The 26,799-nt window shown below is 47.4% G+C and overlaps 4 protein-coding genes across 6 annotated transcripts in view; 1 reads left to right on the forward strand and 3 right to left on the reverse strand.

Moving 5' to 3' along the window:
- Nucleotides 1–1,008, reverse strand: part of LOC105181239 (protein Wnt-7b) — a 53,647-nt gene extending 52,639 nt beyond the window's left edge. Inside the window, exon 1 of the mRNA XM_025297503.1 lies at nucleotides 313–1,008. Within this exon, the coding sequence (XP_025153288.1) occupies nucleotides 313–341 (29 nt within the window). The 5' untranslated portion in view covers nucleotides 342–1,008. The remainder of the gene's footprint in view (nucleotides 1–312) is intronic.
- The window catches only part of Prosalpha5 (proteasome alpha5 subunit), a 55,069-nt gene extending 44,284 nt beyond the window's left edge, over nucleotides 1–10,785 (forward strand). The window contains exons 1-3 of one of the 2 annotated variants that reach the window (XM_011137873.3): nucleotides 9,293–9,442; nucleotides 9,766–10,326; nucleotides 10,409–10,785. In XM_011137873.3, the coding sequence (XP_011136175.1) occupies nucleotides 9,766–10,326; nucleotides 10,409–10,576 (729 nt within the window). In that variant the 5' untranslated portion in view covers nucleotides 9,293–9,442 and the 3' untranslated portion in view covers nucleotides 10,577–10,785. Of the gene's footprint in view, nucleotides 1–9,292; nucleotides 9,443–9,765; nucleotides 10,327–10,408 lie in introns of those variants that run through there. The other variant, XM_025297504.1, reaches the window with a different exon arrangement.
- LOC105181240 (ataxin-10) lies at nucleotides 5,165–8,824 on the reverse strand. Of its 2 annotated transcripts, XM_011137871.3 has the most exons (6): nucleotides 8,606–8,821; nucleotides 8,068–8,523; nucleotides 7,485–7,981; nucleotides 7,162–7,412; nucleotides 6,135–6,198; nucleotides 5,165–5,992 (listed from the first exon to the last, which is right to left on the reverse strand). In XM_011137871.3, the coding sequence occupies exons 1-6, from the start codon at nucleotides 8,710–8,712 to the stop codon at nucleotides 5,805–5,807; spliced, it is 1,563 nt and encodes a 520-aa protein (XP_011136173.1). In that variant the 5' UTR covers nucleotides 8,713–8,821; the 3' UTR covers nucleotides 5,165–5,804. The 2 variants fall into 2 exon arrangements, with proteins under 2 accessions (XP_011136173.1, XP_011136174.1); XM_011137872.3 differs by lacking the exons at nucleotides 5,165–5,992; nucleotides 6,135–6,198 and adding an exon at nucleotides 6,902–7,075 and having other exon boundaries at nucleotides 8,606–8,824.
- A 5,035-nt stretch (nucleotides 10,786–15,820) lies between the features above and the next one.
- On the reverse strand, nucleotides 15,821–17,804 carry Vajk4 (chitin-binding protein vajk4). The gene is made up of 2 exons (XM_025297563.1): nucleotides 17,615–17,804; nucleotides 15,821–17,282 (listed from the first exon to the last, which is right to left on the reverse strand). Exons 1-2 carry the CDS (start codon nucleotides 17,624–17,626, stop codon nucleotides 16,053–16,055), a joined length of 1,242 nt encoding a protein of 413 aa, XP_025153348.1. The 5' UTR covers nucleotides 17,627–17,804; the 3' UTR covers nucleotides 15,821–16,052.
- Nucleotides 17,805–26,799: the final 8,995 nt, after the last annotated feature.

Consider the following 26,799-nt stretch of genomic DNA (forward strand, 5'->3'; position numbering starts at 1 on the left):
GAGTGGACGACGCGGGAAGATCGTGAGAACGGGAGAAAATGACGGCGTCGAAAGCGCGAGCACGAGACACGAGGCGGGGAAACGCGACGGCGCGAGCATTCGAGATAAGTGATTTAACGCTCTTGAGGTCTCGCGAGCGCTCACTCGCGATAATGCTTTTCGCGCGACTACCTGCATGATAATTGCGACCGGGCAATAAACGCGCGGAAATACGCGGCGCGTTCGCCGCGGGAGTGTCGACTAGTCTGCGCAGGTGAGCGCAGGAAAAATGCGGGAAAAACGCGCGCGAGCGCTGAGAGCGGGCGGACTTACCTGAGAAGTAAGCATCGAATCTCCCTCATTGTGTCGTCTCGCGATTAAGCAATCGCCACATGTTTCGTCACCACCGGCGAGATTACTCTTCGGGCCGCTTCTTCGCGCGACACAGACGTGCGCTCCGGACACAGCAACGACGACATGAGCAATCCGGATCACATCGGCGGCCGATCGGTGGTGTGTCCGTCGTCGTTTTCATAAATCATCTCGCTGCTGCGTGATAAACAAATTGGGCCACTCGGTCCCGTTTGTGATAATAAGCGCCTCTGCGAGCGCTTTCTCCTCGATGAGTGTCAACAATAACTCACGCGAATATCGGAGAATTTAAAAGACCTTTAAAGGAATTTAAACTGCTCTCGCGTACTCCTGGTGAATTTTCAGCCGCCAATTTTCAGTCGTGGAAAATGGGACGGGTGAAATGAAGGGAAACGCACGCGAGTCGTCACTCTTCCCCGCGACTCCCGACGCTAGCGCGTTGCGTCACACGTGTCCTGGACACTTTGGCACCTGACCGCGCTTGAAAACACCCACACGTTATCGGCGACACGTTAGGCGCGAAGCGCCTCTCGGCGGCCTCTCGCTCTTGCCGTTCCTCGCATCCACACCGCGTGACGCAGGTAAAACGCAGGTACGTACGCTGTTAGTTGGTTGTCGGTTACGTGGGCAATTGCGAGAGGTCCGCTCTCTCTCTCTCTCTCTCTCTCTCTCTCTCTCTCTCTTTCTCTCTCTCTCTCTCTCTCTCTCTCTCTCTCTCTCTCTCTCTCGGTTACTCTCGGCACACGGGCTCCTTCACGGGATTCAAGACACCACGAGCACGTTATCGGAGCGCTGCCGGATACAATTAGAAGCGCGCGCGCGCGCGCGCGGTTGCGCTGCGAATCCGTGCGAACGCGCACGGACAAGACTCGAAATTAAGAACGACGACGACGACGACGATGACAACGACGTCGCGGACGAGACCTCAGAGAGTCTCGCCTGCATTATAATTGGCCCAGGTCTCCCAGCCACTCTCTCCTCTCTCTGTTACTCTGATAACAGGTTCTCCGGTTTTGGTGCACCGTTTCCAGCGGCGGCGGCCGTATCGCGCGCGCATGCGTCCGTCCCCTTCCCGACCCCGTGCGGACGTCCTCTTCTTTGAGAGGTCGTAAAGATAATGCCCACATGCTAGCCGGCAGCATCAGCACGGAAAATTTATCCAGATTCCATTTCAATGGAGATCGTTCGGTGCGATTAATTAACTCGACGCTCGGATCGGAGCGGCCATCATGAGGGCTGGCAAGCCCAGGGACGGCGGGCCCTATTGTCGTTGTTTACGGGATAACGTAGCGCGCCCGTCTCGAAGAATCGACACGCGGGGCTCCATTTACACAGGATAATTAGAGCGGACTTTTCATCGCTCCGACAATACGCGCGTCCGAAATCGGACGGGGATTAATTTACCCGGCGTAAACTGAAACGCGAAGCTGAAAGCGAGTCGTGCAATTAGCAAGTCGCATAATTTGCATAACATTGTTCGAGCACGTCAAACGCGCTTCGGATGATCTCTCTCTCTCTCTCTCTCTCTCTCTCTCTCTCTCTCTCTCTCTCTCTCTCTCTCTCTCTCTCTCTCTCTCTCTCTCTCTCTCTCTCTCTCTCTCTCTCTCTCTCTCTCTCTCTCTCTCTCAGGCATCTCGCTGCGTCTCTCGCTGTAGCGAGACGCACGTTGCGAGGAAATTGGGCTACGGGGTTTGCCTCAACAATGTGTCTCGCAGGATTTTGCGAATAATTTCGCGTTTCTGCGATATACTGAGGAAATATGGGGACGGTCCTCCTCCACGGGAGGACACTGAAAATCACCGAGACGACGACTCGAGACGAGTCGGACGCGTCGCGCGGTGCGCCCGGAGGAAGAGACGCGATTGTGCTTCGCTCTCTTTAAGTTAACTGCGAGCGGGTCAATTCGGCGGTTTCCCCCGTTCCAAATATCCTTGCCTTTACGATCCATAAAGGGACGAACCTCGCTTTTAGTGGCTATTACACGAATCCCCGGCTTGGCGTAACATTTACGGCTTATGCACCGTGTGCGGCAGTCGTTAAAACACATCGCGCGCGGTCCATATGTGCTCTCTCTCCCTCTCTCTCTCTCTCTCTCTCGGTGCGAGCCCTGTTTGCGTTTACGATTAGGCACATAACGTCTCGTCATTCTCCCCCTTCGCGATTCTCCCACCGATCCTCTTCCTCTCACCGACGATGTGGACGTTGCCGCATTGTTGCCGCCTAAGGGTTGAGAATCGAGTCTCGCCCCCCTTATCGCCGCCGCGTCGACTCTCTTGGAAGAACAAAAGCTCCGCGTCTTTGTTTTGTTTTTTTTTCTTTCTTTCTTTTTTGGTAACGGGAAATGCCCGGGGAATTCCCCGAGAATTCACGGCAATTTAGGAGCGATCCTCGTTCCAGCCTCGGCTTCCAAGTTTTCGGCGAAGCAAGGTGGTGCGCGCGCGTCGCGCACGATCCTTCGTTTCGTATTCTTTCGCGTATGAATAACGCGACGGCACACAATGTACGCGGCACACGAGGGAAATATATCACAGCGTGTCGGCTCTTTGAGAGAAGCCCCGCGTAGGCGCGCGCGCGCGCGTTCGAACTTCCCGTATCTTTTCAATGAGGATCCGAGCGACTTATTAGGTACCGACGGCGCAGAGAGGAACGCGATCACGCGCCCGTCTATCAAACGCTAGATAATCCAGCTCGTTTGGCTGGCACTGTGATCGCGTCGATTCTTCGCGCGCAATCTATTCATATATCGCGTGGACGATACGAGGCAGCCGTAAATGCCAAAAGTGAGACTCTCAGGCTACCTCGAGCACACATTTCTTTACGTAATATTTCCCCGAGTCGAAAATCACGATAAATTATTCGCTCGTACAACTCGGACTATAATTAGAAACAAACAGGAAACATTAGAGCGGACTCTCCGAGTATTCCTCGCTCTCGAGCCGAGAGAGCGGTTCGAGCTCTGTCCGAGTATCTTTTGCCGGAATTTATTGCGTCAACGAGTTGATTATCAAGGAGGCGGTCAGAATTTACGCACCTGAGCGATCTCGCGTACGGCCGAGAACGCTTTTTACGCTTCCTTCGTCAGCGTCTATGAATATTAATAAGGCTCCGGCGATCGACGAAATCCTCCGCGCGCAGCGCCGCTGTTGTGGAGAACATTATTTTTCTCTTCTCCTCCCCCTCCCCCTCCCCCCCCGTCCGTTTCTTTATTTTTTATAGAACGCGTCGTTACGTTGAATTCAGTTAATTACTCCGGATCGAATTTTGCCGGCGCGACGTAGGCGCGTTCTCGCCGGCCGACTCGGCGGCCTCGTGATCTCTCTCGTGACGGAAAACACAAATGGAAGCAGCAGAATTTCCCCGAGTAATGAGCGCAATAGTCCTGCGGCCGTCCTGCGTCTCTCGGCGGCGACATTTGTTTGCGTTTCCACCTCGGCTTCGGTAGAAAGCTCGCGTTCCCGCTGAAAAGAGACCGCAGGAAATCGCCTCTCGATACGTTGACCGCGCGCGCGATCGCGCGCGGCTGCTCGCGTGGCAGGAATTTCATCTCGCTTCCTCGATCTCCTCTCGTATGCACGTAGGTGCACGTGCGTATACGCGCGTAGCCGTCGTGCGTGTGCGTGTATCTGCGAGCTATCGAGGTGTAACGAGGACGCTTTTTGCGCGGAAATAATTACTCCTCGCAATTAACCGCGTATGTAATTAACTGATAAATTTTGCGTTAACTGCTCTCCATTACGCGCGTTCAAGATTGATCGGCCCGCGATCGGCCGATATTTAAATCAAAAGCAATTTATTGAGGCTCATATGTGCGGCGGGATGCCGCTTATAATGCTCTCTACTCTCATGCGCGAAACGCGCGAAATTGAGAGAGAGAGAGAGAGAGAGAGAGAGAGAGAGAGAGAGAGAGAGAGAGAGAGAGAGAGAGAGAGAGAGAGCCGTCTCGCGTCGGTTGCAGCAAAGTCAAGTCGCTCGACGAATATCCAACTACGTCACATACTCCGTACATGACGTGCTGCTGAGCGCGTTGTCCTTTGTTTATTAATCCATTATCCTCGGCAGCGCAGGCCGCGCAGGCGCACTGATGAAACAAAGAAGCGGCAATTGCGTCGCCATTACCGTCGCTCGACCGTATATGTTAATGCGAACACATGAGTGCTCACGGAATCGGAAAGGCGGGCCGGGCACTTGTATTACGCCGTAAGTCCTGTCCCCCGCAATCTACGTCGCACAAAATTATTCTTTATTGAAACCGCGCGCCGTAAATCAGTGGCTTGGTTATGCTCGATTAGCTCGCGTATTACGTCCGGAAAACGTATTATTACATTTCGTAAATCCGTCGCGGCGGCGCGCCGGCCGCGTTGCCGTTGAAATAGGAACCGTATACGCGCATACGCCCCGAGATAATTATCTAATATTATTTATTTACCGATTATTAGCCGCGATATGTACCGCTACGCGCCGGCGACGCCGTCTCTCGTTCAGCCCCTGCTCTCCCTCCCTCCCGCCCGCCCGCGGAGAATTCCATTAGAAAGGGAAACGTAACTGTTGTGTTTCGAAACTTCCGGTATAATTAACGCACAAGTCGGCGCGCGCAGGCGGACTTCTCTCACCCACCACGATTTCTTGCCTGCTTGCGCGCGGATGACATTAATAAACACCTATTACGGGACGACGTCACCGTCCCTCATCGTAAAATTGTTCGCGACGAGCAACGGGGCCGCGACGTGGGAAATTATCGTTTTAAGTCGCGGATCGTCAAGGCGAGAGAGGTGAAATTAATTCAGTGCGGCGAGGGACGCTCGCGACACGCGCGTTAATTAAAGGAATTATTTATTTGAGCACGCGTGTCATGATTATACAGTTTCGCAAGGGAACGGGATACGGGGTCGGCTCTGGAAAGCAGCCGCTTGCCGTTAATTTATTTATTGATTTCTTCCGGAGAGCATTCCGTAGAGAGAGGAAGTTTATATCGTGCGCACCGACGAAATGAGTCAGAGGGAACCGATCGTTACTTCACGAAGATAAATCCCATTTCGAAACTCGCGATCGTCGCGAGTGCACCTATATTAGCAACTGCTAATACGTGTGGACCGTGAACCCGCGCGCCGCGCAGCTTTTGTCGTATCGTAAATCACTCGAGCGTGAATGTCGATAAAATATCTCTATGCAATACGATATCGTATTTCGCGTAATGGCACAGATCGCGTGTGTTGTAATTGCGGGATCGTTTTTCAGCGAGCGCGTGTAGCAGGATACGCTTCTAGTTGCGCGCGCGCGCGCGCGCGATCTAGCTCGAATGATAATTATTCATACGCACCGATTAACTGATCATTGTATCTTATCCGAGACATTATCGATACAAGCAAGTATCGCGAGTAATAGGTTGATAATTATTAGCAGGTTGTCGGTCGCCGGTCACAGTCCCGCGTCTCGTTGCTCGACCGCGAGCTTCCCTAATCGCGACGCAAAGGAGCGATACGAATTGATTTGCCGTCCATGTCCTCGTGCAGAGTCAATCCCATCTCTTGTAGCACAACATTGTCCACCACACCTTCCCTCCTACAGTGTCTGATGATCTCTTGATTCTCGGGGTTGCCCTCGCACAGATTTCTCAGAGCAAGTATGCTCCATTGTAACATAACTGTGTGGAAATTGTCAGTGAAGAAAAAATTATAGCGAGAGAGAGAGAGAGAGAGAGAGAGAGAGAGAGAGAGAGAGAAGAGAGAGAGAGAGAGAGAGAGAGAGAGAGCTGGAGCGATAAAGTCGGCTGAAAGTGGACTTACGCGGATTCCTCGCGTCTATGTTACAGCAATCCAAAAGTAAAGGAATTCCGTCTATTTCACGAAACTGAAATTATACATGTGCATCTTTGTTCCTTGTTTTCAAGCGTCGTACGAATAATTAATGAAACGAAACATATTTCTGAGCCGGCAACGATATATTACACAAGGTGACCAGTGAAAAAAATTATCTACATTCTACCATCGTGACGAGCAATATATGTCTTTGTCAGCCTTGACACTGAAAAGCTGAATTAATATTCCGCTCTCAGGTTTCCGCTCTGATTCATCATAACTAATTTACCTGTCGATACGAGCGCGACACAAACTTTATCATCTCGTGAATTCGCTAAATTTGCAACGCGTATCAGATTCCGATTACTTTGCTACAACTCGCAGTTAAACGGGATACTTAATTTCGCTTTGTCTGACGCGACAGGACGCGTACTACTGCGTATCTTTTGTTCGCGCATTTCGTATCACTCACGCGGAGATGTAATCGGTAGGAGAAGAGGTATCGATTTTCTGTTGCGTGCAGCTCGTAACAAAGGCACATTTACATTTCGCAATTATATCCAGATTTCTTACATTCAACAATAATTTGTCGTATCATAAAGGACATCGGAAAATGTCCCAAGCATTGGTTATTAATTATAAATATAAGTTGCTGCGACAAGTCATATGTCAGATGATCAAAGAATTATCGCGAAAAATTAAGAAATGCAAATAGTACAATGTAATAAAATGATATTAATTCAATGTATGTCGCGTATTTTTACAAATAAATATTTTTTTTTTAACTAATGTATCGACCACCGTTCAGTCCCGCATTTTAATGCTTGTCGTGACCACACGAAGTCATGAGGCGTACTTTGACGGTTCGCTCGAACCAAGAGTTTAAGATCAATAAGGAATGGTCTTTATCGACGTCGGGTACATCGATACTAGAACAATTTTACATTTGCTTTCTTTTTGAAAATTTGAATATTCAATATTTAATTTTAAAGATGTATGTACAATTGTTACTTACCAAATCTTGACACATTTTGTTTCTGTATACCATATTTCCGATAACTTTTATTAGTCCTGATTTAAAACCATATGCAGGATGATCCTGTGGATCGGGATTTGTAGTTTCTTCAGATATATCGACATTATTTATCCCGGTATTTATATTCATTGCTCTCCTCTGGGCATTAGGTGCCACTTGACTTAGATTCGTTATTGGAGTAAAATAATTGTTTGATTCTTTCCCCATCATGTGTAAGGACATCAAGAGATCTGCAAATGTGCTATATTATATCGCTCTTGTACCGGATTAATGTATAATGCAGGAAAAAATAATGCACTTACATTTACAATTAATAATCAAAGATTTAGCATTTTCCGAAATTCTGTACGGCGTTAATGTAAGAGGTCCCAAAATGTCGAGTATAAGAATAACTTCTGTGGGATCTATACTGTTTACATATGTATCTACAGTTTTTAAAATGAGATCACTTTTCTTGCAAAACGTTAGTGCTAGAAATTCAGCTGTATCATTTGTGAACACTAGCATAGTTTGAGACGTAGATTGATGAAGTTCGTCGTAAATTATCCGAAGTAAATCTAATTTTTCATTCATAGCTATATCATTATAAATAGCTTCACACGCGTTAGGGCGATGTAATATATGTAACAATGCATCTCTTGCAGATGTAAAACCTTCTTTGATTGGTTTTAGCAATTGAATACACAGATGATTCTTTTCATCATCTGTGAAATAATATTCTTGTAATTCTTTTAGTGCATTATGCACAAATATGCAAGCCGCACTGGCAAGAGGTTTATGGTCAGACTGAATGCTGTTTCTAAAAATAATTGAAGCTGTTAACATAAAGATAGACATGCATGAACAGTATTAACTGTTTGCATGCAATTATATGTATAAACTTACATAACAGCTTGCTTCAAATTATCACAATTTAAATATTGTAGAATATTCTCATTCTCCACGGAAGTTACATTTTTACATGCATATGTAAATAAATTGCATAAAAATTGTATACTGAGCCTGAAGATATCTATTTCATTATCGGTCAAACAACTTGTGGATTTATCACAAATGTTAATATAATTTATAGTCCACTCTATGATTCCATCATAAGGAAAGTAAGAACCATGTGGATAATCACAATCCTGGCCATATTGGCATACATTTTCAGCTAGCTTATGATACAAGTATTTATATTTATCAGGTTCTTTGTTTGCTAATGTGTGTTGTTTATATTTATAACTATCGAGGCAGGAGTTTCCCAAACATTTCAAACACAAAATTTTAACCATATCGGGACTGGTTTCATTGATAAGTGTCCAACATATTTGTGCTAAAACAGCCGCATTAGGTGGTTCCCTGAAACGTTACGATCAACTTATAAAATTATCCTTCAATTACACTGACTAAATACACTGACAAACTATTATATTATACATACCCTGTATTCTGCTTGACAAAGTGCTTTGGTTTGACAAGTTCTAACAGTTGATCCCAATTTTCCTCATTTGTAATCAAATTTAATTGCTGTATATCGACAACAGACATTTTTCAAAAAAATTACCCCTATGACACTCACAACAGCTTACCTTTGCCACTACGTGCACATGTGAAATGTCATCCATGACATTTGCACTAGGGTAGAGGGAGCGGTAATAAATGAATTTGGTTGGCATCATACGCCAGCCAGTCACTGTCCGTTATTTCGCGACCGAGACTCATTGGCCGTGTTCAGTAGAACAAGGTGATCAGAGAGCACTTAGTGATTATTGTCTGTGATTGGAGCATTCTTTTAGATTCTTCATAGACCCAGAATTATTTACCAATCAGGAGCGAAATTCAGTGGAAAATCTAGTAATGTTGTCCAACTGTTGAGTCTGCTGAATGCAGCCATGGTGTCTGTCATTTTCTCTGCACTTTCTACACTTTTAATTTTCCTCTTCCCTTTTTTCGGTCAAACTTCAAATATATACTTATTTCGTTAAAAAGTGACGTGTGGACAAAGCCTCAGGGTTTTTAATAGTTACATATAATGTAACACAACATAACAATTTATTTCGTTGTAATTATGGAAAGTGCTAACTAATGCATCTAAAAAGAACAGACTATCTATTTTATTACGTTACGTCCTGAGATACCCCCAAACATTACGCTACTGATATTGCGTCCCCGCCATTACATTTAACTGTTCGCAATTTTCCGTGACTGGCGTTTGTAACAAGTCGGTACTTCGTACTGTTGTGCCCGTGACTAGTAAAAAAAGGAAAGCATTTAGAAGGTAACTAAAGTTTAATTCGACATTGTAATATAAAAATATTATATTTGTTACGATGATAGGTTTCATTTATGAAACTTTCGGTTTCATTTTGCCGTGTCATTCTTGGTTAAACGATATTACGTTCATTACTTTGTCAGTTTAAATTTATATTTGTTTCTACTAATGTTATGATCTACTGATACAGGTCATAATTGCGTACAGTTTGCGAATATTTCGTACCATCGTAATGTTACGGGATTTGTTGACGTTGTGTATAATTCCGCATAACCTCAAATTTGTTTTCTTTGACATTATATTGAGCATTTGTTCATTTCTACTTTCAGATGTTTCTGACACGTTCGGAGTACGATCGTGGTGTGAACACTTTCTCGCCGGAAGGAAGATTATTTCAAGTGGAATATGCTATAGAAGCTATAAAACTTGGCTCCACTGCCATCGGAATTGCAACAACGGAAGGAGTAGTTCTGGCAGTGGAGAAACGCATTACCTCTACTTTAATGGAGCCGACAACCGTAGAAAAAATTGTAGAAATCGACAAACATATAGGATGTGCAGCTTCTGGTCTGATGGCAGATTCGCGGACAATGATTGATAGAGCCCGAGTTGAATGTCAGAATCATTGGTTTGTTTACAACGAAAAAATGACGGTGGAATCAACCGCTCAAGCTGTATCCAATTTAGCCATACAATTTGGAGATAGCGATGACGATGGTACTGCTATGTCTAGACCATTTGGTGTAGCGATGTTATTTGCTGGCATTGACGAGAAAGGTCCACAATTGTATCATATGGATCCATCTGGTACTTTTGTTCAGTTTGATGCCAAGGCTATAGGATCTGGTAGTGAAGGTGCTCAACAAAATCTTCAAGAAGTATACCATAAGGTAATTTAATCTCATACTAGATATAAGTAAGTTGTATATATTTATCTAAACATTGTGTACTATTATAATATTGTTATTGCAGTCTATGACACTTAAGGAAGCGCTGAAATCTGCGCTGACAATATTGAAGCAAGTGATGGAAGAAAAACTCAACGACACCAATATTGAAGTGATGACAATGACACCTGAGCAACTGTTTCACATGTTTGCTAAAGCTGAATTACAAGAGGTGATTAAAGATATTGCTTAAGAGTTTATTACATTTTTATGAATTACTGCGAGCATTTTCACTATACCGAATCGCGACAGGAATGAATGGATTTCTCATATGGGACAGCATAATTGTAAATTATACCTCCACTTTACACAGGACAAGTTCTTTATTCCTGTTATATTTAACAGTACAATTTACCTTCTTTAGAGAAAGAATATTAAAACACAAGAAATCATTAGCGTGAATTAATAAATTCTCCTATAATGCTTCCCTACAACCTTTCATATCACTTCCTTCATACATGTACATATATTTTTTAGTTTATATATATATATATAAACTTAAAAAAAAACATATAACTCCAAAACGATTCTTTTGCTTAATATAAAATTGATTTTGCAAAATAATTTTCCGAATTTTGTTTTGTAATTCAGCTGATAGACTACGGCGTCGGTTCGGAGGAAGATCTCGCGAAATCGACAGCCGGTAACACCTTTCCAATATCCCAGCCCACTACTTCTCTTAACGGATAAATAGCACAACAGAAACTCCAGCACACATCTCCAGGTACTTTCCTTCCTTCCTACATATATATATTCCCACGAAATTATTCTCCGTTTATTCTCCTGGCCATAGTGTCGGAACACGAAATGAAACTTCAATTCAAAATTGCAAATATTTATGGAAACATGCGTGACAAAATAATATTTGATTTAGTGTACCGGTATTTGCATCTCGGTTTATTCGTTAATCGGTAGAGGATAAATCGTCGAATATATATTTTTCGTCTTCATTGCGTTACGTCGAATACCTCAAACAGTCACGTGGAAAGAGTTATAATGAATAATCAGATACGGAGGCTTCTCGCCACAACGGTGAAGGTACAACACAGGCATTTCCAGACCGCTTCGTTGTACAATTCGTAGCGGTCGGAAATGGGTGCGACGGATGGCTCGTTTTCGATTAAAAGCGTCCGCCGGCTGAATGCGCGTATCCGAAATCAATAATTAATTTTGCCGGCTAGCCGAGAACGGGCGAAAGCGAGCTTGGCGGAAATAGTCGGATACCGCTTGGATGCTGCGATGCCTCGATAAAACGTCCCTTTTTATCCCGTTCTCTCGGCTGCCAGATTATTGGATATTATTCCATTTCAAGCGTTCAATCCCGGTACGATTCGCTCGCTTGGATTCCCACGGGGGTTTCCTCGTCGCCTATTGATTGCACGTTACTCTTAAAAAATATATATATACATATATATATATATATATTTATACACGTGTGTATGTGTGTACAAAATCTCTATATACGATGTTGTACGAAAATGTACGCGGGTATACACTTCGTCGCGCGTTGTGTCAACCACATTTTGTACGAATAAATTGCATAAATCGAAACCATTAATCGCATAAAAAAGAAATATATATATGTGTGTGTGTGTGTGTGTGTGTGTGTGTGTGTGTGTATATCAGATATTTGTAGTTTTTTTCTCGCGGCGTTATAAAACGTTTCAAGTAAGACGTGGATTCCTCAGTCTCTTTTGAGATACGCTTAATAGAAAGCAGAGAAAGTCTAGCTAACAATAATTGGTAGAAATTTTTATCACGATTCGAGAACGATTACGACAGTTCTAATCCTAGATAAATTGACATCAAGGATATGTTACATTTTCGGCGAACAGAAATCACAATCTCTCTTTCATTTCGCACGGATGGATGTGATTAGAAGAAAAAAAGTTGCTTCCGCAGTCGCATAACACAGTTCAATCATCATGACGAACGCGATATTTCGTGCTGCTCTCATGTAACTTTCTCAAAAAAATAAAAAAAATATTCTAGAGAAGATTCTAGAGAACAGCACGAAACGACACGGTCGTGAATTATCGAGGATGAATCGCTCGACAGCAGCTATGAAGCGGCGACATAGGTTCGAGAGGAGGGCCGTTAAGGAGGGGTTAAGGGAAACGGGGCGAGAAAGAGAGGCTGATTCGAGCGCGCGGCCGAGAAGGACTGGTAATTAACTGCGATGAGAGAGAGGAGGCGGGATAGTCCCGTTTGAGTCCCTGAGAATCCCCGGGGACCTGACCCGTCGTATCAGACGCCAAACACTCACTCCCACACACCGGCGAAGCCCGTCCTCGAAGCGCTGGCACGTTCAAGTTTTGCTACGATAATTGCCTTCGCTTCACAGTCGCGCCACCGACACCCGCAGCGACGGATAAGAGGCCGCCCCAGCTCCCGCGAACAAACGTGGAACGGGGTTGGAAGTAGATAATGGCGCAGAAATTTCTAGTTTACGCGATTGGTCTCCCCTTTTGTCACGGGAGAGCCGTAAAGCGGCAACTCTCAGCAGGAGGACGACGCTTCGCTCCCGATAAAAATATTAAAGCAAAGTACACTTTGCGAGAATAATTTTCTCGAGCAATGTAACGCAAAGAAGATGCGACTCCTCGTGGAGACGATTACGGTGAAGACTGTAGAGTGTAAGATATAATTTTGCACAAACACGAGAAAATATATCTCATTCTCCCTTTCGTGTAATTCTAACGCGCACGCACACGCACACTTGCAGCGAGGCGCTCGCGGTTTACCTCGCTAGCTCTATTAAATACTTTTTCACGCGTAAGAATACTATCTATTTATAGAAAATAGACGCGGTTTTTGGACTTTCGTGGACACACATACACACACACACGGCGTAATTGCTAATCCGTTCACACTCCTATGTTATTACGAAACAGTGATTATGCAAATCGCACCGGAAATAAAAGCGCGTACATCCTTCGGTGGAGACGAGCGAAAGATACGAGGTGCGAGGAGGCAAGCTGTTTGGCGTCGTGCACACGCGGTGGCGGGAAACTTTCTTCCTTATTATTACCGCAGCGCCGATAGAAAAGCGGAAGTGCACGCGGCATCTCGGCGTAGGAAAGAGCTGATATACCTGCTCGGCTATAATTCACGCATCGCAGAATCGTCGTCATTTTTTTCACTTTCACGGGGAGCCGGTCGTTCGCCCAACGCGAGCGTGCACAGTCTCCTTGCGCTGAGTCGCGGCACACACACGCGCACGCACACGCACACAAGTGCGATCTCGCGCCAACGCGACGTTCTCTGAGAGTTTTGCGATCATTACCAGGACCACTAACTAATGTCAGGTCGTTACGTTACGTTCCAATAATGCGCCATCTAAGCACCGTCCGATATGAAAAAGTGCTCTTAACGACGAGGAGGGAAGGGATTTTGCGGCAATCCTCCGAGTATTGCGTCATTATCGATTTCACTCGTGTTCGATAATACGGCCGCGAGTCGTATTATCCGAGCCGTGCGGGTTTTTTTGTCGCGCGTATAAACAGACGCGGAACCGAGATTTTATTAGCGGCCTAAACGAGCCTCCGAGAAGCGGCGAAAGAGCCAGCAGCAGCAGAACGGTCCGCCGGACTTTCGACAGGGGGCCGCGCGCAAACGTACACATTTTAATCTTCATTCGTATTTCATTGCGCCGTGGATTTCAATTACGCCGCGGCGAATGATAACATCGATGGCGAGATACTTGGCTAAAGCCGGCTGTCCGTCCTGTGTAACGAAATAGGAAACCCCGTTCGCGTTAATGCGGCCGGCCTAATTTCGTCGGAAATATTTTATCCTTCATACGTAAGCGAATAATCCGCTATCGAGCTCAGCGAGCCGAACTGTGATTGCAGAGATTGAGGCGAATTTTTATTTCAACGGGCTACGAATATTAATCTGACGTTCGCCCGACGTTCGTTTAAACTCCCCGGTCTCCATCGAGCGCCGCCGGGAAAATCGCCAATTGGCTTTTCAATCGGGCTGGATCGGCGTGATCCAAATTGCCGATAGATAGAATCTACAGGTGAAAGGAGCGGCGATAGTTCTGCGACGCCTCGCAGATATGCGTCGGAGTATGACGTTTACGTGTGCGCGCGCGCGCGCGGCTGGCAAGAGCGACGGAGAAAGTAATGCTTTCCTGAACGCGTCGTATCTGCTGCTCTTAATTGCGGCCAGGCATAAAGATTAAGATTCGCTCAGGAATCGAAAGTACTCGCGGAAGTTTAACCCGCTCAGTCCCGAGCGGAACTCATCTGTGTCTCCTTCTCCCTCTCTCCCTCATGCGCTTTTTTCACGCGCGTGATTTTTGCGTTTTTGCGACCGCCGAGCGACATCCGGAAACGACGACGACGACGACTGACAGCTTAACGATCTCTCTCGGGGGTCCGTGTCAATAATACTATCCGGTTTCTACCGTGTTAGCCAGACCGGAAGGCGAACGCGGTAAAGTGTAATCTATCTTTTTTCGCGCAAGCGCGCGAGAATCTCTCGATCTCGTAGTTTTCAACCGAAATCTCAGCGTCCGTTTTCGTCGCGTCGCGTCGAAAACAGCTCGCCTTCGTCGGTGTGCGAGGCGCGAGCGAAAACGTGCGTTTTCTCGCCGAGGGCAGCAACGAATTCAGACGAGTGAAACTCTGCGCTCGTCTAGCGGTCGACGAAATTTTCTCGTGAAAGTGAATCTCGACGTTGATTTATACTCACGTCGTTACGTCGCGCCGTCATGAATCTGCGCGAGCGTGCAAGCACGGCCGCTCGCGCGCTAATCCTCGCGTTACTTCGCGCGTAGCCGTAGCCCGATCGGGTTGGAAGATGCCTCTTGGAAACATCGCGTTTCGCGGGATGAGGGACAATCGAAAGAAAGGCGTAATCGTAGACATGAGTATATTTATTAAGTCTTCGATACAATAAAACAGAGACGTACTTTTTCCGTAATGATGATACGTTTCACTTAACTTATTTAGGTACAATGTTTTTCAGTATGGTGAACATACCTCTCACAGTAATACTACGCTTGAACGTAACGGGTTCGCGCGAACGTTAAGCCAAAACGTCCGCCGAGAGTCATTTGTTCGTGCTTGTATCTTTTCGTTTATTTTCTTTGGAATATATATATGGAAATATATGGAAACGGTATACACAGGATATATTCTCTTATAGGCTTCGAACGTACTACTTTATTGATGCGCGCGATTAAATTGTCCCTTGGAACAAGCGATCCCATCTTTGCATATTGCAACACGAGTGATACGCAACCCGAGAATATTTCTATCGAGATATTCGCTACGTATTTACATATACGTCTACATCTTTCTCTTTCTCTCTGCCTAGATTTTCAGAAATATAAGAGAAAATTATACGCGTCGGCGAAATCGTCGATCGTGATAGCTAAATACACGTCACCCGTATGTCCCTCCCTCCCCCCTCCCGCCCCCCCTCCCGCCAGTATTCTAGTCTCGGTCGAGGACTACCGCTGAAGCCGCGAAAATTTCATCGTGCAGCTTCCCGATTGACGTTCGATGAAGCGCGCGGTTTCGGCTGTAATAAAGTACCATCCCGATTCGGAAATAAGCTCGTGCGCGCGATTACGTCGACGTTGGCGCGGAGGCGGACGTGCCATCTCTCGCGACATCCGGGACGGACCCGCGCGTTTCGCGAGGAATGGCGTCTCATCAACCGTGAATCGAATGCGAGAAATCGTAACCGCCGCCGCCGCCGCCGCCACCGGAGTGCACATCAAAGCCGCCGCCACCGCCGCCACCGGAGTGCACATCAAAGCCGCCGCCACCGCCGCCACCGGAGTGCAGATCAAAGCCGCCTTCGTCGCCGCCGTGACCGCCGCCGAAACCGCCGCCGAAACCGCCGCCGAAGCCGCCGCCGAAGCCGCCGCCGTGTTCGTCGTGCTTGATGTGCACCGGAACAGGGACCGGCACCTTCACCGGTACCGGCACTTCCTTCTCAACCGGGACCGGCACCTCCTTCTCGACGATGTAGGGCTTGTCGACCGGCACCTTCACCGGCACTGGCACCGGCTTCGGCACCGGCACCGGCACCGGCTTATGCACGTGGTACGGTTGCGGAATTGGGACTTTGATCGGTACCGGGTAGGGTTTCTCCACCGGCACTGGGTACGGTTTGTCGACCGGCACCTTCACCTCGTACGGTATCGGCTTCTCCACCGGCACCGGGTATGGCTTCTCCACGGTGACCGGGTACGGCTTCGGCACCGCCACCGGGTACGGCTTGTCGACCGGTACCTTCACCTCGTACGGCACCGGCTTCTCCACCGCGTAGGGCTGCGGCACCGGCACCTTCACCTTCACCGGGAAGGGCACGTGCTTCTCGACCGTGTAAGGCTGCGGCACCGGCACCTTCACCGGCACCGGTATGTGCTTCTCCACGGTGTAGGGCTGCGGCACGTATACCTTGACCTCGTAGGGCTTGTCAACCGGCACCTTCACCTCGTACGGCACCTTCTTCTCCACGGTGTACGGCTGCGGCACGTGCACCGGCACTTTGACGAACACCTTCACCGGGTAGGGCACGTGTTTCTCCACGGTGTAGGGCTGCGGCACGCCGACCTTCACTTCGTAGGGCACGTGCTTCTCCACCAGGTAGGGCACGTGCTTCGTTACTTCGTACGGTACCGGCACTTTCTTCACGACCGTCACAGTCTTCACGTGCTCGTGATGATCGTAGCCACCGCCGCCGCCGCCGCCGCCGCCGCCACCGCCGCCACCACCCCCGAAGTCACCGTAACTGTGTTGCAGCCCGCGTTTCTCCGTCTTCTTCTCCGTCAGGTCCGCCTCGACATTTCGATCGAGCGAGCTCGCGTCGTTCGCTTCGCTCGATTCTCTCGCGCATAGAACCTGGCTGGCCAGAGCCACCGAAAGGATGACGATCTGAAATCGCGTCAGAGATACTTTCTTCATTTTCCCGTTACGCGATTTTGGGTCAAGATTTCATACGGAGGCTAACGACGACGAGCAAACGACGGTAAAAATATATCGAGTCGCTCGACGCTACGTAATATAGGGGTAATCCAGATATCTCGCGATATTTTTCTTTTCTTGTTTCGGGGACGAGACCGAGCGCGATGTGTTGTGTGTCACTCTCTGTATCTCGCGTGCGTAAAGAGATTTATTTCGTAATCACGACGCACGCTCGCGCTCTACTGCCGCATGTCGAAGTGAAATTGCACCTGATATCCGGGTACCGATCGATACCGACTTACCTTAATATTCATTCTCGAGTTCGCGTATGTTTGAAGCGTGGCGTATGACCACTAACTGAACCGCTTCGTTTTCTAGACCGAGCCTTATATACCTCGCGCTATAATAGCTTGGCACTTTCCCTGCACCTCATCGCTTACATTATACGTACTCGTGGCTCGCGTTACATTGGCAAAAAAGCTGCCTGGGCGAGTCCAGGAAACGGACACACCTGCAACGTTGCCTCGTGACGGTCTAAAGTTCGGCAACTGTTACTGAATTCGCACTGTTTAATACGCATATACAACATATACACGATCGACGATCCCTGTCGCGCGCAGCGTCAACTTTCTTTTTCGACGCACGATCGCAGCCGTAGGCACATACATACGCACGTACGTACGCACGAAGCTTGCATAAACTGCGTTGCGTTTCCACAAGATGCGTATCCTTTTTCCCTTTTCTCATCTGATCTAATATTTTTATTCTCACATTTGGGTGATTATTATTATTTTTCGAAATTTGGCGAAATTTGCGCAGACTCGTTTGTTTCTCCAAGACGCGGTTTGTTTTACTTCAGACACACATCTCATTGTTAATTATAATTAAGAATAATTACACGTCGAACATTCGGCATGCGCATATGGAAAATATATGAAGTATTCCGTAGTCAGTTGCAACATTGCACTGTGTGCGATCATTGTTTCCTACCTACATATGTACGTAGACACAAGTCGACTGCGCGTGAAATAATACAAGTCAAAATTCTATGTTATCGTGACATGAGCAATTGGCGGCGAGGTAAATGGAGGAAGTTAACGTACGCGGAATTATAACCGTGCATCACCACCGTGATTTCCGTGATCTCCTTATCGCAAAAATCGGAGGCTACCATGTGCGACGCGTCCGCTAGAGGCTAAACTGGCGCACACACGTATCCTTATGCCTGCAGTACATTTTTTCACGCTTGACCAGCGGTGAGAGCTTGTGACGCCAAACGAGAGTTACAGCTTCACGGAAATGACTTCTCCGGTCGTATTTTCGTGCTAAATCGTTTCGTACATATCGACAAATTCAATTAATCGCTCGTCACGTACGCCGATGGTATTTGCGTTATCCCGTCACGCACCGTTAGACGTTACCGCGTGGTCAATAATCGTTTGTACGTTAACTAGCATCGTGTGTTACTTTAAACCGTCGTGATTTCTTCGAAACAAGACAAAGTGATACGCGTTTCTCATGCGTCTCTTTTTACGATGCGGCACTTTATTCCGCAATTATTATGCTATCCGAAATACACCGGGAACTTGCCATGAGCCTCTGCTCATGAGAATGTGCCAGTCCTATTTTAGAATTATTTTTAGAAAACGAATATTTTTGGAGATATTAAACATTTGATTATCTCAATATTCTACAATTATACATTACACATTTATTTTCTGCATTATACATTATACATTTATTTCAATTTTAATTTTATTATTCTTCCTTCCTATTTTGTAATTAATCGTGTAAATTATTCCAGTCCGAATGGAATATCTCAGATGAGCAAATATTAAACAATTCATATATGCAAATTATATAATAATTAGTGAGTAAAACAAACTTTCTTCTTTCATATTATGTTTTCTCTTTATTATATTTTTTATTAACGTTAAAGATATTTATAGGATTTGAATATTTAATTGGGGGTAAAAAGGCAGGAGAAACAAAAGAGGGAAGAAATAATAAAATAGCAGTTGCGTGCGTGTCCAATAATGCTACGTACCGATATTTCATCAGGACGTGAATTGTGCTCAGTGATTCGCAATGTTCTGAAAGTGCCTGAATCGAAATTTAAAAGTCGCACTTTTGCTCATCGGAGCTTTCGTAATATTCATTTGTTTTTTAATAATGCTTCTTGAACCTTCCTTACTTCTTCTGTTTAGCCTTGTTATTAAACTGAAGCTGACTTGCAACTTTTCTTGATACATAGTATTAGTGAACACAAACTGCTGTCTTTACTTTCTTCTTTTCTCCTTTCCTCTTTCTTTCGATTCTTTAAATTCTATCGCAATAAAAAAATAAATAAAGAGATGAGAAGAATGTACCCTTTTACTATATTTTTGCTTATTATTTCTTTTTTATTGGGACTATTCAATTAATAATTATAATATTATTCAAGTATTTGCTTCTCGGACGTAATATTTATTTGCAGTGCAATAAACTACATGATTTACTGAAATTAAAAATAAAGATTGCATACAGACGTTGAGATATCATCAAAAATTAAATACTTTTAAATATTCATTTTTGTAAAAAAAAAAAAAAAAGAATACTTATGGAATTTGGAGTGATTTAGTGCTCAGCTGTTCTCTGAAAAGTCTCTTCGCAAACTCTTCGATATTTAAAAAACGACGGATAAAAAACGACGGATGATATAAAACGTAAGCGTCACGACAAAACAATAGCCAGAGAGAAAGTATAGCGTGATGTCTCGAGACCTTTTGTCGAAAATCCGACTTGGAATTTGCAAGATTAATGCGGAATAAAAGTCTCGACCTCTCGGCTGACCTCGCGTGCTCGCCGAGACATGGTATTGGCGTCATCGTCATCAGCGCGTTATCTTTCAGTGCCACTTGTTTCAGGCGCAAATCGGGCATTCCGCGCTAACCGTATCGACGTCGCGCGAGGGTGCCCATTACGCGTGTGTAATTACGCGTAGAAATCCAAGTAAAGCTGTGCGAACGTGCGCTTAGTGCTAAGCGAGCTTCGCATGCGGAATACCTAATGCCGTATGTTAATACGGTCGCATGCGCGCCGCACATTTCGATCCCGGATCGAGATAGACCGTAATTTTTAACGATTAATCGCCGCTCAAGCATCCGCGAGGGTCGGCTGGTGGCCCGCCTCGAAGCGAATACTCGTTATACAGACCTGCCTCGTTATTCCGTGTCCTTACCGATAAATATTACGGTAAAGATGATAAATGTATCCCGCGTCCAAGCGACACCGTTATTCATCCAGCCACCCTCGATCGGCGGCCGACGCGCAGCGTCGCGTTAATTCGCGCAGTCGGCATTGACCGACGCGCCGGAGAAGCTCGCACGCGCGAGCGCGGATTTATGTTGCGCGGTCGATGTCGCAAAGTACGGGAGCGTCAGCGTCTGCGACGATGTGACCTACGACGAGGACGAAACGTCCGGGAGGACACCGTGTGTCGAGCGCGCGACGGTGCTCCCGCGGTCGCGTCCCACTTTGAAAAGTCTCTCGCTTTACGTACGCAGTCATGGTCGTTCAGCGTCGTCCCTTTCGTATCGGGAATATGCGTAATACCGTTGGCTTAATGGACCGGTCGGTCGGTCGGTCGGTTATTCGGATAAGTATTGGCGGAATGAAGGTAAAGCTGAAATTTCACGATAACAGCTGATGGATGAATATTTCTGTCAACGTGCATGACGTCGTTATTTCAACGCGACGAATCCGTCGGATTTCGATGAAGGTTTCGTCGGATATCTCGTTTAATACGACCGGATAAGCTCTACGCTAGCGTATCGCGTCCACCACGGTTATCTCTTGCGCGTAATTATCTCATCGAGAGACGTTCACCTCCCCCCCCCCCCCCCCCGCAGTCCCCCTCACTCTGCCTCTCTTTCTCTCCCTCGCAATTGTTATACATACAAGATGCACGCCGGCAGTCCAGTACACACAGTACAGTAGTGTGTCTCTCGATGAGACCCGTGGCAGAACGCCGCAATAATAAGCCCGTGTTCTCTCGGGCATCTCTTCCAGAGTAGTACTCGCTACCGGCGTGCAAATCACTCGGTAGCGATGGCCGCCGCCGGGCGTTTCGCGGCTTTTAATTGACGACGGATGAAATGAAGTATCATGCCGTGCATTATAATTGGAAACTTTTATGTTGCGTGCGCGCCGGCCGGGCCTACCGAGGCGTGAATCCGAGAGGAGCGTGCGTTTCTCTCTCTACGACGCGCTTCGTACTCCCTCCTCCCTCCTTTTCTTTCTTTTTCGCGCATTCGAACGGTGGTTGCGCGTCCTTCGAAAAAATGCGCGCGCGATCGCGTGAATCCGACGAGCGCGTTTCTTACTTTCGCGCGAACGCAGTGTCCTTCCTGCCGGAAGTTCTTGTCTCATTAATTGTTAACCGATCATCAATAACAAGTAAGCGAGCGGACGACAGGCGATGGCGCGTCATGCATGTTCCCCCGAGGTCTCTCCTCCTCCTCTCGGCGCGGCTCCGATCGATACGAGAGAACTCCGCCATCCGCTCCGATCGTCATCCGTATGGTAACACGCGTCCCTAACGAAGCGTTTGCTGGAAAAGTGAAAGGATACACGGCGCGCGACTTTCCCCAAAATTTTACGACACGCCGCCCGGCGGCGGCGACGGCGGTTGTCGACGCGCGAGCGCATTTGCTGCACGCTTAATGTTCCACCGGCACGAACTCCGTGAATTCGGCGGAGGAAGCAGCGTGTGACTGAATCCCGCGCGTAATCACGGCGCTTGGTTGCGGCGGCCGCGCGTTGTTAATCATCTTTTTCGGACTGTCGCGGGGATGTCGGGTCGGAAGCTGCGCGTCGAGAGTAACATCTGCTGCCTGCGTGTCTCCGAAGCGGGTTTGTACGATTTTCGATCGGCGGGATAACGGCTCACGATTTGAGAAAGAGAGAAAGAGAGAGGAAGTATAGTACACATCCGGCCAATCGCGTGTCAGGAGAAATGCCTCCTTGTCTTCCGCCGGTGGCGGTACTGCAATCCGTAGCATCCGTTCTCGATTATCCTGCGCGGGGATAACGCGGCTATGTACAATCGCCGAAACTCACGAGCGTTGCGCTAACGCAGACTGGCCGATTACAATAATCGGCACTTTTACGCGCTCGCGCGATGTAAACGCGTGAACACCGCCGGCCGCCGGCTCGCCTCTGACGATTACGTTACAAATGTAATCCTCGGGACGGCGCGCGAACGCGCGCGCTCTCGGCCATTAGAGTGAGCGCGGTTGCACTCGTCGGTCCGACGCGGAAGTAAAAGACGCCGGCGCGCGGAATGGTAATTAAACGGCTTACGGTCGTCCGGCCGACTGCGCTCTCTCTCTCTCTCTCTCTCTCTGTGACGTTTGCCGGTCTCTAACATCCCCGGCCGAGGATCGAATTAGGGAAAATTGAGCGGTGCGACGAACTGCCCCTGGCGAGCCGTCATGAAAAGCGTGCCGCACCTGCAGCCACGGGGTTGCCGAGAGAGCCTGCGAGCACCTGCGGGGTTCCGGGAAGCGACTTTTCGGTCGCGACTAACGCATTACTGATGATGCCGATGACGGATGCCGATGCCGATGAAGAGCCGTACGAGCCGTGCGAAGAGCTTTCTTCGCGAAGAGAGACGAGCAAAGAGCGAGCGAGAGCGGTAGATTATGTAACTTTAATTGCCTTCTAACTACCGTGCAATTGGACGGGGGTACAACCTGCAGTTTCGGCTGTATCCCATTAAGACGTTGCCTCGGCTAATGCGACGGCGAGGTGACTTTTGCGAGCGTGAATCCCCCTCCTCTCCTTTCCTCTCCTCTCCTCTCGCCACTGTTCTCTCGAGGCGCGCAATTTACGACGTCGGGAACCGGCCGGAAAGGCCGCCGGTGCCTTGTAAATTTGAGCGCGCATGATACGCGACGACGATGATACGTAATTCGATTCTCGCAGATCGCGCGTTATCGCGCAGATCTTCGCTGCGAGACTTCGCCGGCGAATTTTTCCTCGTCGTCTGTTCGCGCGTTAGACTCTCGCATTTCGCCGGTGTAATTTCTCGCGGAACGAAAACGCCAGCGCACCAGAGCACCACGCTCGCGCGCCGCAATGCGTCCGGCCGAAGAAAGTTGTCCGTTATGACTACGACGGCGGGTATATCGCGAATATTTCTCGAGCGGCCGTTCGACAAGATACTCACGGAGATTTCACCTCGACGCACATATGCGCGACGCGCGAGCGCGTTCGCTTCGCCGATTCTTTTTTTTTCTTTTTCTTCTTCTTCTTCTTCTTCTTCTTCTTCTTATCCTTCTTCTTCTCCATCTCCTTCTCCTTCTCGTCCCGCCGCGCGCCGCGAGGAGTGCGAATGAAAGTGCACGCGCAACGCGAATCGTGCTAATCGCATCCGATTCGCGACGAGTTGGGGACCGACGGTCCCCAACCGCGCCGACGACGACGACGCGCCTCTGACGAATCAGTAGCGCGACGTGACGAAAAATTGTGAAGCGCGCGCGGTTGCATGATTAATAGCTCGCGCTTGCGACATCGCTCTTACGAGCGATTTCCCATATGCTGCCCGTCGGAAAATCTCCGTTTCATTTATTCAGGCGCGATCTCGCGCCTAATTATCGCGACGGGGAACCCCTTGGCGCAACGCCAGTCACTTTCGCAACCGCCTGTGCTTTGTTTTCGTACTGCCGTGATTGGAGGAAGCGATATGTATATATTTTTACGAGAAATACACAGCCACGTCGACCGGCGCCGCGCACGTAGAGAAGCTTTCGCATTCCGTTATTCCGCGGGAAGAGGATCTTTCGATCGCGATTTCGAGAGAAAGAGAGAAAGTGTATGCTGCGATCTCTCTCTCTCTCTCTCTCTCTCTCTCTCTGTCCCTGTCTCTCTCTCTCTCTCTCTCTCTCTCTCTCTCTCTCTCTCTGTCCCTGTCTCTGTCTCTCTCGGGTGATCTCAAATCAGCGTTACCGGCGAAGCCGATCCACCAGCAGGCCGCCGAAGTTTAGGGCCCGTTATTTGTTGAGGGCACGATTATCACATCGGGCGGCACATGTAATTTGAGCCGTATTACGCGCGCGTCGACAAGGTGTCGTGATTATGTTCGTACCTCCGACGGCCGGTCATATCGGCACGACTTCGGCCCGTTATGTATGTCCGCTCGCTCTCTCTCTCTCTCTCTCTCTCTCTCGCGCGCGCGCGCGCTCTCGCTCCGGAGCGGCCAGCAATCGTGCCATCTGATCCGATAACCAATTACCAAGAACATGCCGTCCAACGATGTCGCGTATCTGCCCGCCGGGGATCCGGAATCCCGCGTACAAGTCCGTCCTAGAAACGAGAGACACCGGTCCGCGCATTATTCGCGCTCGTCAATGGCTGCCTTATTTTCCGGGCGACACGCGCGGAGACAAATTTATAATAAATCTGTCGCTGTGGATCATCATCGCCGGTGCCTCGTCTCGTCGACGTGTCGAGGTCGTCGAGGTCGTCGATTTCGACGAAAGCCTCTGGCCGATCTCCGATCTACGGTTCTCGCGAAAACTCCTGAAAATCGTCCGGTCAGGAGAAATCGGTGTCGGGATACACCGAAATTCTGAGGTTTTTCTTTTTTATTTTCTGTCATGCACACCGCCCTCCCATCCCCTCGAGATTCGAGGAGATGCCTGGCGGTAAAGTTCCTCGCGGGATACGCGAATTCTGCTAACGTCGAGCATGTCCGTTTTCTCGTGATCGCCGACCGTGTCGTAGACTTGCAACACGTCCAGTTATGTATTATGTAATTAGCTCTTTTCTCCGTGCGAGATTATCATTTTCCGCGACGTTCGTCGAGCTTGGCGTATCGTTCTCGAGAGGCGTTACATGATGCATTTGTACATCATATCGCGGGGCAACTTTTCCGGGACGCTTGAGCAACATAATAAAATCGCGCACGCTTGGACATAATGTCTAATGACGCAATTTCTTTCGCAATTTCTTGTGATTATTAAATGTACAGGACACAAAGTGGGTAGCCTTGGACTAAGTAATTGGAGTACTTGAAATTACGTCGCGAAATTACATTATCCAATATGAGTTCCCTCCTTCGACTCGATAGCGACTGAGCAGCATAGAGAGAAATAGCATACGCTAGCATTTGATTCGTCGGGCAGAATGCAGCTGCAGACGATTGGAAATAATTGCACACGTTTCGCGTGTATATTGAAATCACGTATCGAATGGAGAATAATTAAGCGTTGGTCAAGTCCGATGATTCGTGGCATTGTAATGGCTGACCGCGATAGACAGACACACGGGGCTCGCCCATGCCGACGAATCGTGTTCTACGATTCGCGTTGACGTCGCGTTGTCGGTTCTGGCAAATTAATTGCACCCGCCCGAATGGGATTTTTACGAGGTATTTCGAAAGCATCGGAAGATACCGATCGAAGATTGCCATAATTCGCAACCCCTGGCCCCGAATAGGACGCGCGGCGGGCTATAATTTTCGACTTAATGCACCGTCCTATTGCGCCTGATCTCGCGCGAACAAGAGCAAAAGTCTGTCTGTGGATATAGTCGGGTGAAATGAAGAAAGAACCATGAATTAGATATCCGCTCGCCATCGGCGAGACGTTCGTATGGGTGCGTTGTTGGACAATAATAATGAGACGAGAATGTAGGTGCGCGCAATTTTACACTCGCGCGACCGCGCAACGTACGAGGGCAGTCTGAAAAGTTCTCGGCTTAACAATGAAAGAAAATCTTTATTGCCGTGAAATATGTTTTATCTTTTAATACAATCTCCTGATACTTCAATACATTTATTCCAACGTTTTTCCAATAATTCAGTACCATCATTAAAGCGTGATTCCGGAAGGTTCTTTTCGCTCTGGTGTATAGTGATGGATCCAAGTTTCATCAACAGTTATGAAACGCGACGCTTGAAATCCATTTTATTTTGCTTAAAACGATTAAAATGTGCCAAACACGCTTGAAAAATACGCATTGCGAATGCGCTCTTTAGGTCAATTAAGTTAGCAAATGCGGGCGGCACCCATCTTGCGCAAAGCTTTTTCAACTGGTGCGAGTAGTAACTCGAATGATTTGACAGATCGAATTAGAGATGTGCGAATCAAGAATTTTTATATCGAATCGAATCGAATCTCATTTTTTTAATTCGAATTCGAATCGAATCTATGAAATTTCATTCGAATTCGAATCGAATCGAATCTATGAAATTTCATTCGAATTCGAATCGAATCGAATCAATAAAAAATTTAACATGACTATTAAACATGCGCATAATGATGGAAGGTTTTAATATGAAAGGGGATATTGATATTGTAATATCATCTTAAAGTAAAATATATATTTAAATATTTAAAGTAATTTATAATTAAGTTATTAATTATAAGTTAAATTAATTACAAGTTAAGGATTCAAACATACAGGCCCAGATGTCTCGTTTTGTACTTGATGCATGCAAATA

This window comes from Harpegnathos saltator, unplaced genomic scaffold (assembly GCF_003227715.2).
Source record: "Harpegnathos saltator strain DR-91 unplaced genomic scaffold, Hsal_v8.6 scaffold18, whole genome shotgun sequence".
In the NCBI taxonomy this organism is placed as follows: Eukaryota; Metazoa; Arthropoda; class Insecta; order Hymenoptera; family Formicidae; genus Harpegnathos; species Harpegnathos saltator.